This window comes from Talpa europaea (assembly GCF_964194135.1).
Source record: "Talpa europaea genome assembly, chromosome: 12".
Classification (NCBI taxonomy): Eukaryota; Metazoa; Chordata; class Mammalia; order Eulipotyphla; family Talpidae; genus Talpa; species Talpa europaea.
In genome coordinates, this window is record NC_140079.1 from 39,390,987 (window position 1) to 39,403,229 (window position 12,243).

The window sequence follows — 12,243 nt, forward strand, 5'->3', positions numbered from 1 at the left end:
CTTGAAAAGCAGTTAGGAACATGGTCCAGCTTTTCTTTGGTTTGTCAAATATTTACTGAGTGCCTCCTATGTGCCAGTGACTGGCTCATGAGAGGTGTAGATGTGACACTCAAAATTGCTGGCTCCATGGGCTGTGGTTGCTGCTGCTATGACGGGACAGATTGGGTCACTCTCAACCCTGGCTTCCCTGGCCCAAATCCAGCCCTTAGGGATGAAGCCAAGCTGTGCTCAGCGCAGGTCCTTGTGGTTGCCTGCCAGGCGCCAGGTTGCAGGGGGCACCTCGGGCAACTGGTCAGGTTGCCAGGCTGCTTCATAAACAGAGGCCATCCTTGGTCTACTTGTCATCCAGGCATAGCTGACAGATCGACTTTATCTACTGCCCCAGTGTGTGCGTGGGTACAGGCATCATGCCAAGGTTTAGGGTCTCTTCCTGGAACTAATATCTAGCTGGACTTGGGAGCACCTTGGCCAGGATCCCCTGTGGGTACAGTTGGGCTGTGCCTGCCAGCACATGCTTTCCACGTACCTGCCCAGACTCTAGGAGAGCAGCCCCTGGCTCCTAAGGTGTGGAGTAATATGGCAGAAGCCCGGGCTGTGGCCCAGGAGCCCTCCTCCAGGGTCAGGTCCTTGCCCCGTGCTCCGACCACACAAAGAAGAACAGAGAGCGTGCACCCCCATGAACACCTTTTGGCCCTTAGCATCTATATTTACCAATTGGGGACTTTTTTTTTCTTCTATTTAGATAAAATTCACATGACAGAAACCATTTTAACACGTATAAATTCAGTGGCATTTTAGTACACTTAGTAAGTTTGCTGTGTTTAGTATTATGTAACCATCTTTGTAGTCCAAAACATCCCCCTCACCCCAAGAGGAAATCTCTTGTCCATTAAGCATTCTCTGTTCTCCCTCCTCCCAGCCCCTGGCAACCACCCGTTCACTTTCTAGCTCTATGGATATGCTGAGTCTGCATATTTTGTATAAATGGGATTTATGTGTGACCTTTTGTGTCCTGACTTTTTTTTACTTAGCACGTTTCTGAAAAGGTTTGTCCATGTTGTAGCAAGTGTTAGGACTCCATTCCATTTTATGGCTGGGTAATATTTCATTGTGTGGATGGACCATAGCTGTGTGTCCATTTATTTATTTTTTAAGATTTATTTATTTATGCATACAAGAACTAGGGTATAGGCCAGAGGTGTGGGGGGTGAGAGGACTCACCAGAGACAGAGTGGGGAACAGAACACGCAGACTGACTGAAATACACTGCTGAGGGGAGAAGCGGGCAAGACAGGAGAGGTCTGCTGTGCCATGTGGGTCACCTCCCTGGTCAGCCGGGGATTGAACTCATGCTGCAGAGGCTGCTGATAGCTTCTTAGTGCTGCGCTTAACCCTTTGTGCCACCAGGGAGGCCCTACTATAGTAATTGACAGACCAGTGGAATTGCCAAGTCAAGTGGTAATTCCATGTTGAACTCCCCCCCCCTTTTTTTTAAAAAGATTTATTTATTTATTTATTTATTTATTTATTTATTTATTTATTTATTTATTTATTTATACAAGCACTAGGTATAGTCAGAAGCGCGGGAGGGTGAGAGAACTCACTGGAGCCAGAGCGGGGAACAGAACAGGTAGACTGACAAAATACACTGCTGAGGGGAGCAGTGGGCATGGCAAGAGAGGTCTGCCATGCCATGGGAACCTCGCCCGATGGCCAGGGATTGAACCAGCACTGCGGAGGCTGCGGGCAGCTTTAGAACCCAGCACTCAACTGCTGTGCCACTGGGGAGGCCCCTTTCTTACTTATTTTTTGTTTATTTATTCCATCTATTTTTTTTGGTTGCTTTTTTGAGGAACTGCCAACCTGTTTTCCATAGCAGGCTATGAGGTTTCTACTTTCCCCACATCCTCACTTATACTTATTTTCCTCTTTTTTGTTTTAAATTATGGCTGTCTTGGTGGGTGTGTAGTGTTACCTTGTGATTTTGATTTGCATTTCACTAATGATGAATGATGTTGAGCATTTTTTTGTATGCTTTTTGGCCATTTGTGTATCTTGTTTGGAGAACAGTCTCTTTAGGTCCTTTGCCCGTTTTTATTTTGGTTGTATATCTTTTAATTTTAGAATTGTCCATACAGTCCCAACTCTAGATCTTTATCAGATAAATGATTAGCAACTATTTTCTCCTATTCTGTAGGTGGTCTTTTCACTTTCTTGATAGTGTCGTTGGAGGCACAAAGGTTTTTTAATTCTGATGGTCAATTTATATAATTTTTTCTTCTTTTTAAAAAGATTTATTTATTTATTTATTTATTTATTTGTTTATATAAGAACTGGAGTACAGGCCAAAGGCGTGGGAGGGTGAGAGGATTCACCAGGGACAGAGTGGGGAGCAAAACAGGCAGACTGACTGAAAACACTGCTGAGGGGAGCAGGGGGTAAGACAGGAGAGGTCTGATGTGCCATTTGGGTCACCTCCCTGCCCGGGGATCAAACTCGTGCTGCAGTGGCTGCTGATAGCTTCATAATGCTGTGTCTTAACCCCTTGCGCCATCAGGGAGGCCCTAACCCTGTATTTTTTCTAGGAGTTTTATAGTTTTAACTTTCACATCTAGGTCATTGGTCCATTTGAGTCAAGTTTTATATATGGTGTGAGTTAGGGGTCCAACTTCATTCTTTTACTTGTCCCAGCACCATTTGTATTTTCCCCATTGAACGAACATTCTTGGCACCCTCATTCAATGTCAGTTGACTAAATAATTGCACCTGCAGCCCTCACTCATATTTCTCATTGTCCAATATAGCTTTTTTTTTTTTAAGATTTATTTATTTATGCATACAAGAGCTGGGTTACAGGCAGAGGTGTGGGGGATGAGAGGATTCACCAGAGACAGAATGGGGAACAGAACAGGCAGATAGACCGAAGTACACTGCTGAGGGGAGTAGCAGACGAGTCAGGAGAGGTCTGCTGCACCATGTGGGTTGCTCCCTGGCCAGCCGAAGATCAAACTCGTGCAGCAGAGGTTGCAGATTGCTTCATAGTGCGGTGCTTAACCCCTTGTGCCACCAGGGAGGCCCCATTATAGCTTTTTGTCTAAAGATTTATTTTTTTGTGCTTGTAAACTGGGGTGTAGGCCAGAAGCATGGCTGGTGAGAGGATTCACCAGAGACAGAGCAGAGAGCAGATCAAGCGGATCTCCTGAAAATATACACTACTGAGAGGAGCAACGGGCTAGACAGGAGAGGTCTGCTTTGCCATGTGGGTTAGCTCCCTGGCCAGGGATTGAACTCAGGCCACAGTGGCTGGTGATAGCTTGACAGCGTTGAGACTTCAACCCCTGTGCCACCAGGGAGGACCCCTTATAACTTTTGAGGAGTTTTTTATTTGGCTCTAGTCCAGGATCACACTTGAAATTTGAGGGTCACTTCTTTTTAGTGTCTCTTGCTCTATTAACCCTCTTTGACAGAAAAACAGGCTCATAGAGGCTAAGTGACCTGCCTGTGTCAAACACTAAGAAATGTAGGCATGACATAAGTCCAGGCTGTCCTGTTCTGATGGCTACAGTGGCTCACCGTCACTACAACACATAAGTGTAAGAAAGGAGTCAGCTGAAGGAAGTAGAGGTACTTCGGGATATTTCTTTCTTGAGGTTCCCACCCCAGCTATGAAGTCCAGTGATTTTCTGCAGTATGACCAGAGAATTGGCAAATGAATATCTGACTCTCAGCGGGACCTGGGGCATGCTGCTAGGGCCTGTGACCTGTGACCTTGCCAAAGATGCCCTTAGAGAAAGTCCCCCACTATCCAAAAGTAGAGCGTTCCTGTGGAATCCCTTATAAGGTAAAAAAGCATAAAGTGAAGAAGCTGAATGCTATTGTCTCTTTTCACTGTAAAAGTGAAAAACCCTCTTAGATTTCTTTTGATTATCAAAAACAGGTACTAAACAGGTAGGTCTGTCATAAAGGTGAAATGATGTAAATACCTGTATTCAAATACCTGTATTGCCTTTTTCCTCCCATATGATGCCCAATGGACCAGGAGGGGGTTTCTGGCACCAGATGGTGCTCCATGGGGAAATGTCCTGGCAGAGGTCTCCAGGCTGGGCTCCTGTCTCAGCTCTGGTTTCCCTGCTTCCTCGCTGGCCATTACCTTGACCTCAGTATGGTCTGGACAAGCAGGTCACTTAACAACACTTCCAGGGTGGTTTTGTGGTACCCCAGATTCTTCTGGGGTTCTGAGGGTGGGTGAGAATGACAGAACGCAACTGGAACAAGTGTCCCTGGGACCTACCAGCTCACGCTCACCTCTCTTTCCTCTTATAGATGAAGATGTGTGTGTGTTTAAGTGCTCAGTGTCCCGGGAGACGGAGTGCAGCCGTGTGGGGAAGCAGTCCTTCATCATCACCCTGGGCTGCAACAGTGTCCTCATCCAGTTTGCCACACCGAACGGTATGAATCCCTTCAGTCTCAGTAGCAGAAGCCTGGCACCCAGAACCAGGGGCTTGGAGCTTGGTTGAGAAGTGGCCTGTGTATCTGGTGAATGCTCCGATGCCATCAAAAATCTTATTCCCATGTGGAGATAAAGCCATGTTAGAGTGTGTTACTGCTCCCTGTCCCAGTCCCTCCTCCCTCATGGCTCCTTTTGGTCCTTCAGGACCTGGCTTCTGTGGTCCTTCTCCAAGAGACCAACCGATGCCCCAGCCTGGTGTGCACCTTTCAGAGAATCATGTCATGGTGGGGGTCTTTGAATCCCTATCACTTCTTAAAATTATGGTCAAGCACATGTAGCAAATATTTGCCATTTTTTAGTGTATGTTTCAGTGGCATTAAGCACTTTCCATTGTACAGCCATTGCTACCATCTTCCCAAACTTAATTTTTAGAGATTGCCACATGAATACTGTTCCGCTTTTTGAAAAATGGTGGTAAAATCCATATAACATTAACCATCACAGGGCCTCCCCGGTGGCGCAGCAGTTGAGCGCTGGGTTGCGAAGCTGCCCACAGCCTCTGCAGCGCTGATTTGATCTCCGGCCGCCGGGTGAGGGTCCCACATGGTGTGCAGTCCTCTCCTGCCACCCCCTGCTCCCCTCAGCAGTGTATCGTCGGTCTGCCTGTACTGTTTCCCACTCTGGCTCTGGTGAATTCTCTCACCCTCCCGCGCTTCTGACTGTACCCAGTGCTTGTATAAATAAATAAATCTTTAAAAAAAAAAAAAACCAAAAAACATTAACCATTAGATTGGGTAGCAGTCACCACCACTTCCAGAACTCTCATTTTGCAGAATTGAAACTTTCCTCATGAAATACCAACTGCCCAGCACCTCCCAGCCTCTTGCCCCCACCGTTCTACTTTATGTCTTTGTGATTGTTTTCTTTTATCTTGATAGAATTTAGTGGTCATCTTTCTGTACTAATAAATACAACTTAGCGCATATTTCCTGGTTCTGCATACCTGTGATCAGTCCTCCGATAGCTGCTTTATGTCCACAGGTTCCATATTCTTTATGTCCATGGCTTCCATCTAGTTCCCTATGTGGACATTGTCCTCTGCCACATACAGACACAGCCTTGAGCTTTGGGGTGGACTTGCACCTGTTTGCTAAGGCAAATCCCAGAAGTTGACGCCTGGGTCAATGGGCAGCTTCAGAGTCTTGGGAACCCTTGCCCTGCAGCCCACAGGGGGCATGGAACACCTGCGCTTCAGTGTAGGGACACCTGCATTTTCAACTGTGTCGGCCACCAAGGGGCAGGCTTGACCACCTTCTTTTCTTTAAATTTAAACATTGTTTTTAGAAAAAAGAAATGGTCAAACACACATTCAAGGTAGAAAAGTCAGGATGTGCAGCCGGATTGAATGAGGGGCTGCTAGTTTGTCTTACCCTCTCTCCCTCCCCCAAGGGGACATGTGTGACCTGACTTCCTCCTTCCAGATTTCTTTTCCTTCTACAACATCCTGAAAACCTGCCGGGGGCACACCCTGGAGCGGTCGGTGTTCAGCGAGCGCACAGAGGAGTCCTCTGCCGTGCAGTATTTCCAGGTGGGTCTGTCACTTCTACCAGGCAGCCCCCAGGAGGCCACACAGACCCACCTGGGTTCATGTTCTCGATCTATCCTTTACTAGCTGCGTGACCTTGGGCAGGCATCCTTTACTTGCTGGGCCTCAGTTTCCTCATCTGTGAAACAGAGATGCCAGTGCCTACCTAAGAGGGTTGCTGGAAGGATTTCAGTGCAGTTGAAGCTTAGCCTTATGGGCATTTTGAGTAACAGTAGAACAGTTCTAATAACTGACCATGCATTATAGTCTAGGCTCTGGTCTAAGTGCTCTCACATGTAGGGAGAACTTGATTCCTCCCAACAACTCTAGGAGGTAAGTACTATTATTATCCCCATTTTACAGATGAGAAAACTGAGGCTCAGAGAGGTTAAGTGACTTGCTCCAAGTCACACAGCTATAATGCAACAGAGCCAAGATGGGAAACCAGGTCTTCCTGATGCCAAAGCCTGTGTCCCTGCCCAGATGCTGCACTGCCTCCTGATCGCCTGTTGTCTTACAGAGAGAACCCGCAGCACCTTACCTGCCTGGTGCTCTGAATTCTAGGGTTCTGTTTGATTTGCTCCTCTATGCTTTGGGGCCCCTAAGATGGGGCAGGTGATCCCTGGTCCTAGAACACCACCTCTGGCAAAACCTGGATGACTTCCAGGTCCAGATTCATCCAGCTCTGTCCTTTAGCCATGGTGATATGGCAGTGTCCCTGCTGGGAGCAGCCCTCCAGCTTCCTGCTCCAGGGGGGCCCAGCCCAGCAGAGGGGGTGTGGATGGCCTCCAGAGAGAGGCTTGTGCTAGAGGCACAGTACCTGCTCTAACAGGGCAAGCCAGAACCTTGGCCCTCTGTGACCCTGCTACATGCCCTGTGCCATTGGCATATCTCTGTTCCAGTTTTATGGCTACCTATCCCAGCAGCAGAACATGATGCAGGACTACGTGCGGACGGGCACCTATCAGCGTGCAATCCTTCAGAACCACACAGACTTCAAGGACAAGGTGAGTGAGGCCACATGTGCCTTCCATGGGACTCTGGTGCTCTTCCCTTGGCTTCTGCGTCATTGTGTCAGTTATTTATATACATTTTTTCTCTGTGTCTTGAGTTTAATTTTTGGGGGGTTACAAAACCAGATCTACTTACTGTAAAAGCCCATGTGTGAAAAACAGGTATGAAAAACCTTTGTCATTTATTTCAAAGCAACTTATGCCAGTGGTAAAGCCTCTTCCGGATTTTCTCCCAGCATATATTAGCACGTTTTACAATTATTTCATCTGATTTTTTTTATTATTATTATTGTTAAGCAACAACATAGAACTGTATCCTCCATACTCTTCCTGCAAAATACTTCCCCCACCTAATGGCATGTCTTGGGACATAACTGTTAAGTCACATGGTTGTGATATTTGTTTAGTTGCTTCCCTAGTTCCTTTTAAAATCTTTTTACTATTGACAAGCAGTATACACTCATGGTTAAAGAGAGAGCAGTCCAGAGCACCTAGGTTCAATGGGGAAAGTTTGTTCTCCTTTTTCTGTGGCCTAGAGTTTGCTTTTTCTTTTGAACCAAATGGGAGCATATTTTTCTCAACACATCTTGGAGGGCTCTGCATGGTCCACATGGATGTGCCTACTGTAGTGCCTGGTCATGCCTCCAGCACTGCTGAAAGTACTCTCAGGACACTGAGGCCCTGAGCCCCAACCCTGGGGAGGCGTCCTGACATAGCAGTTGTTCCTGGCACCTCACTGGACATCCCGGCATCTTCTCTATCCTGGCCACTGGTATGAATTGAGCCTGAGCAGAGCTTGGCTCCTTCACAAAAATCTCCAGCTTTTTTGGGACAGAGAACCATAGCCTGGTTCATCTGGAGCTTTGACAGTTGACAATTCTGGCACCCCTACTGGGTGCTTTACTGTGCCTGCCCCATGCCCAGGGCAGTTATGAGCTAGAACATTCCTGTATGTCACCACAGAGGCATTTATTGTGCTTCCACTTATGCAGAAACAGTCAGACAAATTTAGAATGTGGGACAACCTACTGAACATTAGCCTTGACCTTCCAGGAGCCCATATTGTGAGGGCCATCACTCTTTTGGGAATGCCAAACTGGTGCCAGTGCTTAGACAGCTCACCTGCCCCACCTGAAGCCCCGACTACTTCTCTCTGAAGGGGTTAGCACGCTGCCAGGATATATTGCCACCAACACCTCCCATCATTCCTTTCCTTTCTGAGAGGGCCGCAGAGGCCTGGGGATGCACTCTGCTCAGCTGCTGCACTGGCTTCCGGGAGGACCCTGGTCTCAGCCCTAGAAGGGGCTTGCTGGGCTTGATGTGGAGGCCTGCTGACCATAGGGTTGGGGCCCATTGGGAGCTTTCCCTGGGGGCTGATGGGGTCTGGGATTAGGGCTGCCCTCCTCTTGCCCTCTTTGAGTACATGGCCACTCAGCACTTAGACACCGGGCTCTGAGGTGTTCTTTCCTAGCAAGAGCTCATTCCCAGAGAAACTGGACAAGCTGATACCCAAGCTGCATAGATAGTTCATCAACTCAAATTGTTCCTTTAGAATCAGGTCTGTTGTTCCTTTAGAATCGGGTCTGGTTATGTTTGGTGTTCTTAACATCCTCACTGTCTTCTGAGACCTCATTTTACCACTCTTTGATCCAGAAATGGGTCTCCTCTGTGCTCCAGGTTGTTCTTGAAAGCAGCCTTTTGGACAGCCAGTGGTGTTAAGGGGAAGCAGACTTCAGGGCATGGGGTGGGTCTGTCAGGGAGTAAATGCCACTCCCCATGCATACCTGGCACAATTGTCACTTCACCAATGTCTTATTTTCCCCACTCCCCCTCCTTCAGATCGTACTTGACGTTGGCTGTGGCTCTGGGATCCTGTCATTTTTTGCTGCCCAAGCTGGAGCGAGGAAGATCTATGCTGTAGAGGCCAGCACCATGGCCCAGCACGCTGAGGTCAGCAGTGTGCCGGGCCCCCAGCCCATTCTCACCATCACCCTGTAGCTCTGTACCTGCTCCAGTCTGGGAAGCCAGCCCTGCTGCAGCCCCTAAGGGGAGCACTCGTTTACTTTGGTTTTTCGTCCCTTAAAATGAATGGTCTTGGAAGGGAGGGACTTGATGGGCCTGAGGTGCTGCCCCGCCCATGACTGGTGATTACTGCTAGTTTCTGGGGCGGTTTCAGGGGCGGTTTCAGGTCTCCAGGGGCTGTGTAGCCTGGTGCTTCAGGGCTTGGACTACACAGTCACCCAGACTTGAGGCATTTGTGAATGTGGGTAACTACGGATTTAGTTTAATTTTTTTCCTTTTCTTGCACTGAAATCTTCATTTTGAGTTCAGAACCTTGGAATTGGAAACAACTGTTAACCAAAACAGTGAAGATGCTGCCCTACTCCATCCAGGCTCTCTGCCACCTCACCCTGCAGGGGGACACTTCTGAAAGCTCTCCAGAGCTGTCTGTGGCCACAAAAGCCAGCATGTTCCCCACCTCTACCTGCCCAGAGCCCACACAAATGAGCACACGACCACCTGGCCCCTTCTCTGTTCCCTTTACCATGTACCTGGGACTGTGTCCTCCTGTGGAGAGCTCCCTCAGTTTCTAGCGGCTGCAGAGCATTTCTGCCCAGGCAGATCATTGTTTATAGACACATGTAAGGATGTTGTTGACATTTAAGCTGCATCTCAGTCTTCGCAGCACAAACACATGTGGTACTGAGCCCTTGTACATGTGTCACCTCCTCCACTTGCAACTATCTTTGCACAGATTCTGAGCGCTGGGAGTGCTGCCTGGGAGCATGTATCCACATTTAGCTTTGGTGGTTATAGCAAAGCCTCATCCCCATCTCTGCACCTCTCAGCCATAGTCCCCTGAGGATAGAGGTGACCTCAGGGAACTGGGTGGCCATAGCAGGGAAGGCTAGAGAGGAATAGATTACTAACTGATTGTGGGTGAACTTGACTGTGGCTAGGACCTTACTATAAGGAGGCAACAGGGAGTTTGGTGACAATGGGGGAACAGAGGCTTCCCTGAGAGGAGGTATGGGCACAGGGATCCCCTCACCTCATTGATTTGCCTGCCTGCAGGTCTTAGTGAAGAGTAACAACCTCACCGACCGTATCGTGGTCATCCCTGGGAAGGTGGAGGAGGTCTCTCTCCCTGAGCAGGTGGATATCATCATCTCCGAGCCCATGGGCTACATGCTCTTCAATGAGCGCATGCTTGAGAGCTACCTCCATGCCAAGAAGTACCTGAAGCCCAGTGGTGAGTGTCCCATTGGGTGCAGGGCCAGCAGGCTGGGGGAGCAGCTACCATGCTGGGGCTTCACAAGCCCCCTTAAAAGCCCTGGCTGCTGCTCAGTAGGCGCAATAGTGGTTCAGCTCCCTGCTGGCCTGTGTCAGTGCCAGGGTACTGGGGACATTGGGGCCTTTGCCCCTGCTTCCTGCTCCAACCGTATTCCAGATGGCTGTGATCGGTGGCCCTGGGTCCCAAACAAGGCCATCATCTATCTGCCCCACCCACACAGCCAGAGTACACAGGAGATCTCCTTGAGCCCCCAAAGGGTCACCAGGCTGCCTCTGCCATCTCGAGCCCTGATGTCATGAGGGTGGCATCCACTGGTTCGGGCATAAGCTGTAATGCATTTCGGTAGGAGCATCTTGCCCAGGAGCTGGCCTCTCATCTGCATTCCTAAGGGTTCTGTGAACTGAGCCTTCACCTTGCTGAGTCCCTGCATTCTTCAAAGCTAGGGTGACAGGGCTGGGGGTGTGTGTGTATATATGTGCATATATGTGGACTAGAGTGGGGGGCAGCTGTCTGATGTGTCTGCCTGTCCATTCTTCTGGGCCACTGATAGCTGTTTATGTTGCTGTCAATGTCACGGAGGGTCTGTGTAGCCCTAAATGTCTGCTGGTGCGCATCCATCTCTCTGCTTGGCTCTGATTCCATATGTTATTTCTATGTAGGCAGGTAGTTATTTGTATGTGGCACAGGAGGATCAGAGGCAGGATGGCAGCCATGGGGCAGAGAATGGTGATTCAGTGTGCTGGTGGGGCCAGCACCTACTTCCTCCTCTGGACCTTGTTGATTGAGGCCTTGAACGTGTCGTGAGCTCAGTTCCTGGAGGTAGTAGGTGATTGGCATGTCTGATGGCATGGCTTGCTCCTGTGTCCGGGTGTGCGTGGGAAGCGAGACTGTCTGGACCTGCTCTCCCATGCCCCCTAGATGTGGTGGCCCCAGCACAGTGTGCTGTTCCTACGGGACGTAAAAGCAGTTGGAGGGATTCTGGGGGAGCTGCATATCCCTCTGCTCAAGCAGCCTTCCCAGAAAAAGACCTGGGGCCACTGCCGCCTCCCCAGTCTGTGTACATGTGCTTTGTTCCTTCTCAGGAAACTCTTGGGGGGAATTAAAGGGAACTCTTCCCCTAACCACGTCTTTAGGTCTATTGAGGGCTGAGGGCATCAACCTGTGATACCCCAGGGAGGTTAGTCGGGTCCACAGGGGCAGGTGATCTTCAAGTGGCCCCTGAGACAAAGTCCAGGAGCTCCTTTCCCTCAACCCTGTGGCTGTGGCCCAGCCTTCAAGCTCCTGAAGATGGCAGATCCTGTTAGCCCCTCAGGGGCCCATTTCTGGCTTAGAAGGATGGAGGGAGTCCCACACTTGGAAGCCAGGTGACTCAGGGCCCTAGACTTCCCAAGGTAGGCGGGGTCATCTGAGCACAGGCTGTCCCTACTACTGACTGACTCATGACTGCCCATGAGTCACCCAGATGAGGACCCCCTGCCCTGCTCCCATTTCAGGCTGTGTGCCCAGCCAATCATGGTGATAGAATTTCAGCTGAATCCCCAGCCAGTCTGTAGCCTCAGCTGAGGCCCAACTGGAATAGCACGGGGCTCACCCTCATTCTGTCCAGAACACCTCACCTTGCTTTCTTGTCATGACCCACCAGCTGAGGAAGCAGGGCCCCAGTGGTCTGGCCACACCCTGGGCACTGCTTACTTGCCCCTAAGACTCTGGTGGGTGCCTTCTTGCTTCCCAGCCCTAGTAATGGGACGTAAGGACAGGCCCTCCTGGCTCCTTGGGTGGCTGTCTGAGTTTAGTGAGATAGCTAGGTTTAGTGATATGGTTCCTGTCAAGTGCTTGTCATGACCATTAGCAGCGTGGGTGCTGTCTCTGCATCACCTGAATATATGAGATGAATGAAGGC

The 12,243-nt window shown here is 49.5% G+C and overlaps 1 protein-coding gene across 1 annotated transcript in view; it reads left to right on the forward strand.

Moving 5' to 3' along the window:
* Nucleotides 1–12,243, forward strand: part of CARM1 (coactivator associated arginine methyltransferase 1) — a gene marked incomplete at its 5' end in the record, with an annotated part of 41,754 nt that overhangs the window by 23,141 nt on the left and 6,370 nt on the right. Inside the window, 5 exons of the mRNA XM_084249078.1 lie at nt 4,324–4,449; nt 5,932–6,038; nt 6,938–7,042; nt 8,888–8,998; nt 10,124–10,301. Of these exons, the coding sequence (XP_084105204.1) occupies nt 4,324–4,449; nt 5,932–6,038; nt 6,938–7,042; nt 8,888–8,998; nt 10,124–10,301 (627 nt within the window). The remainder of the gene's footprint in view (nt 1–4,323; nt 4,450–5,931; nt 6,039–6,937; nt 7,043–8,887; nt 8,999–10,123; nt 10,302–12,243) is intronic.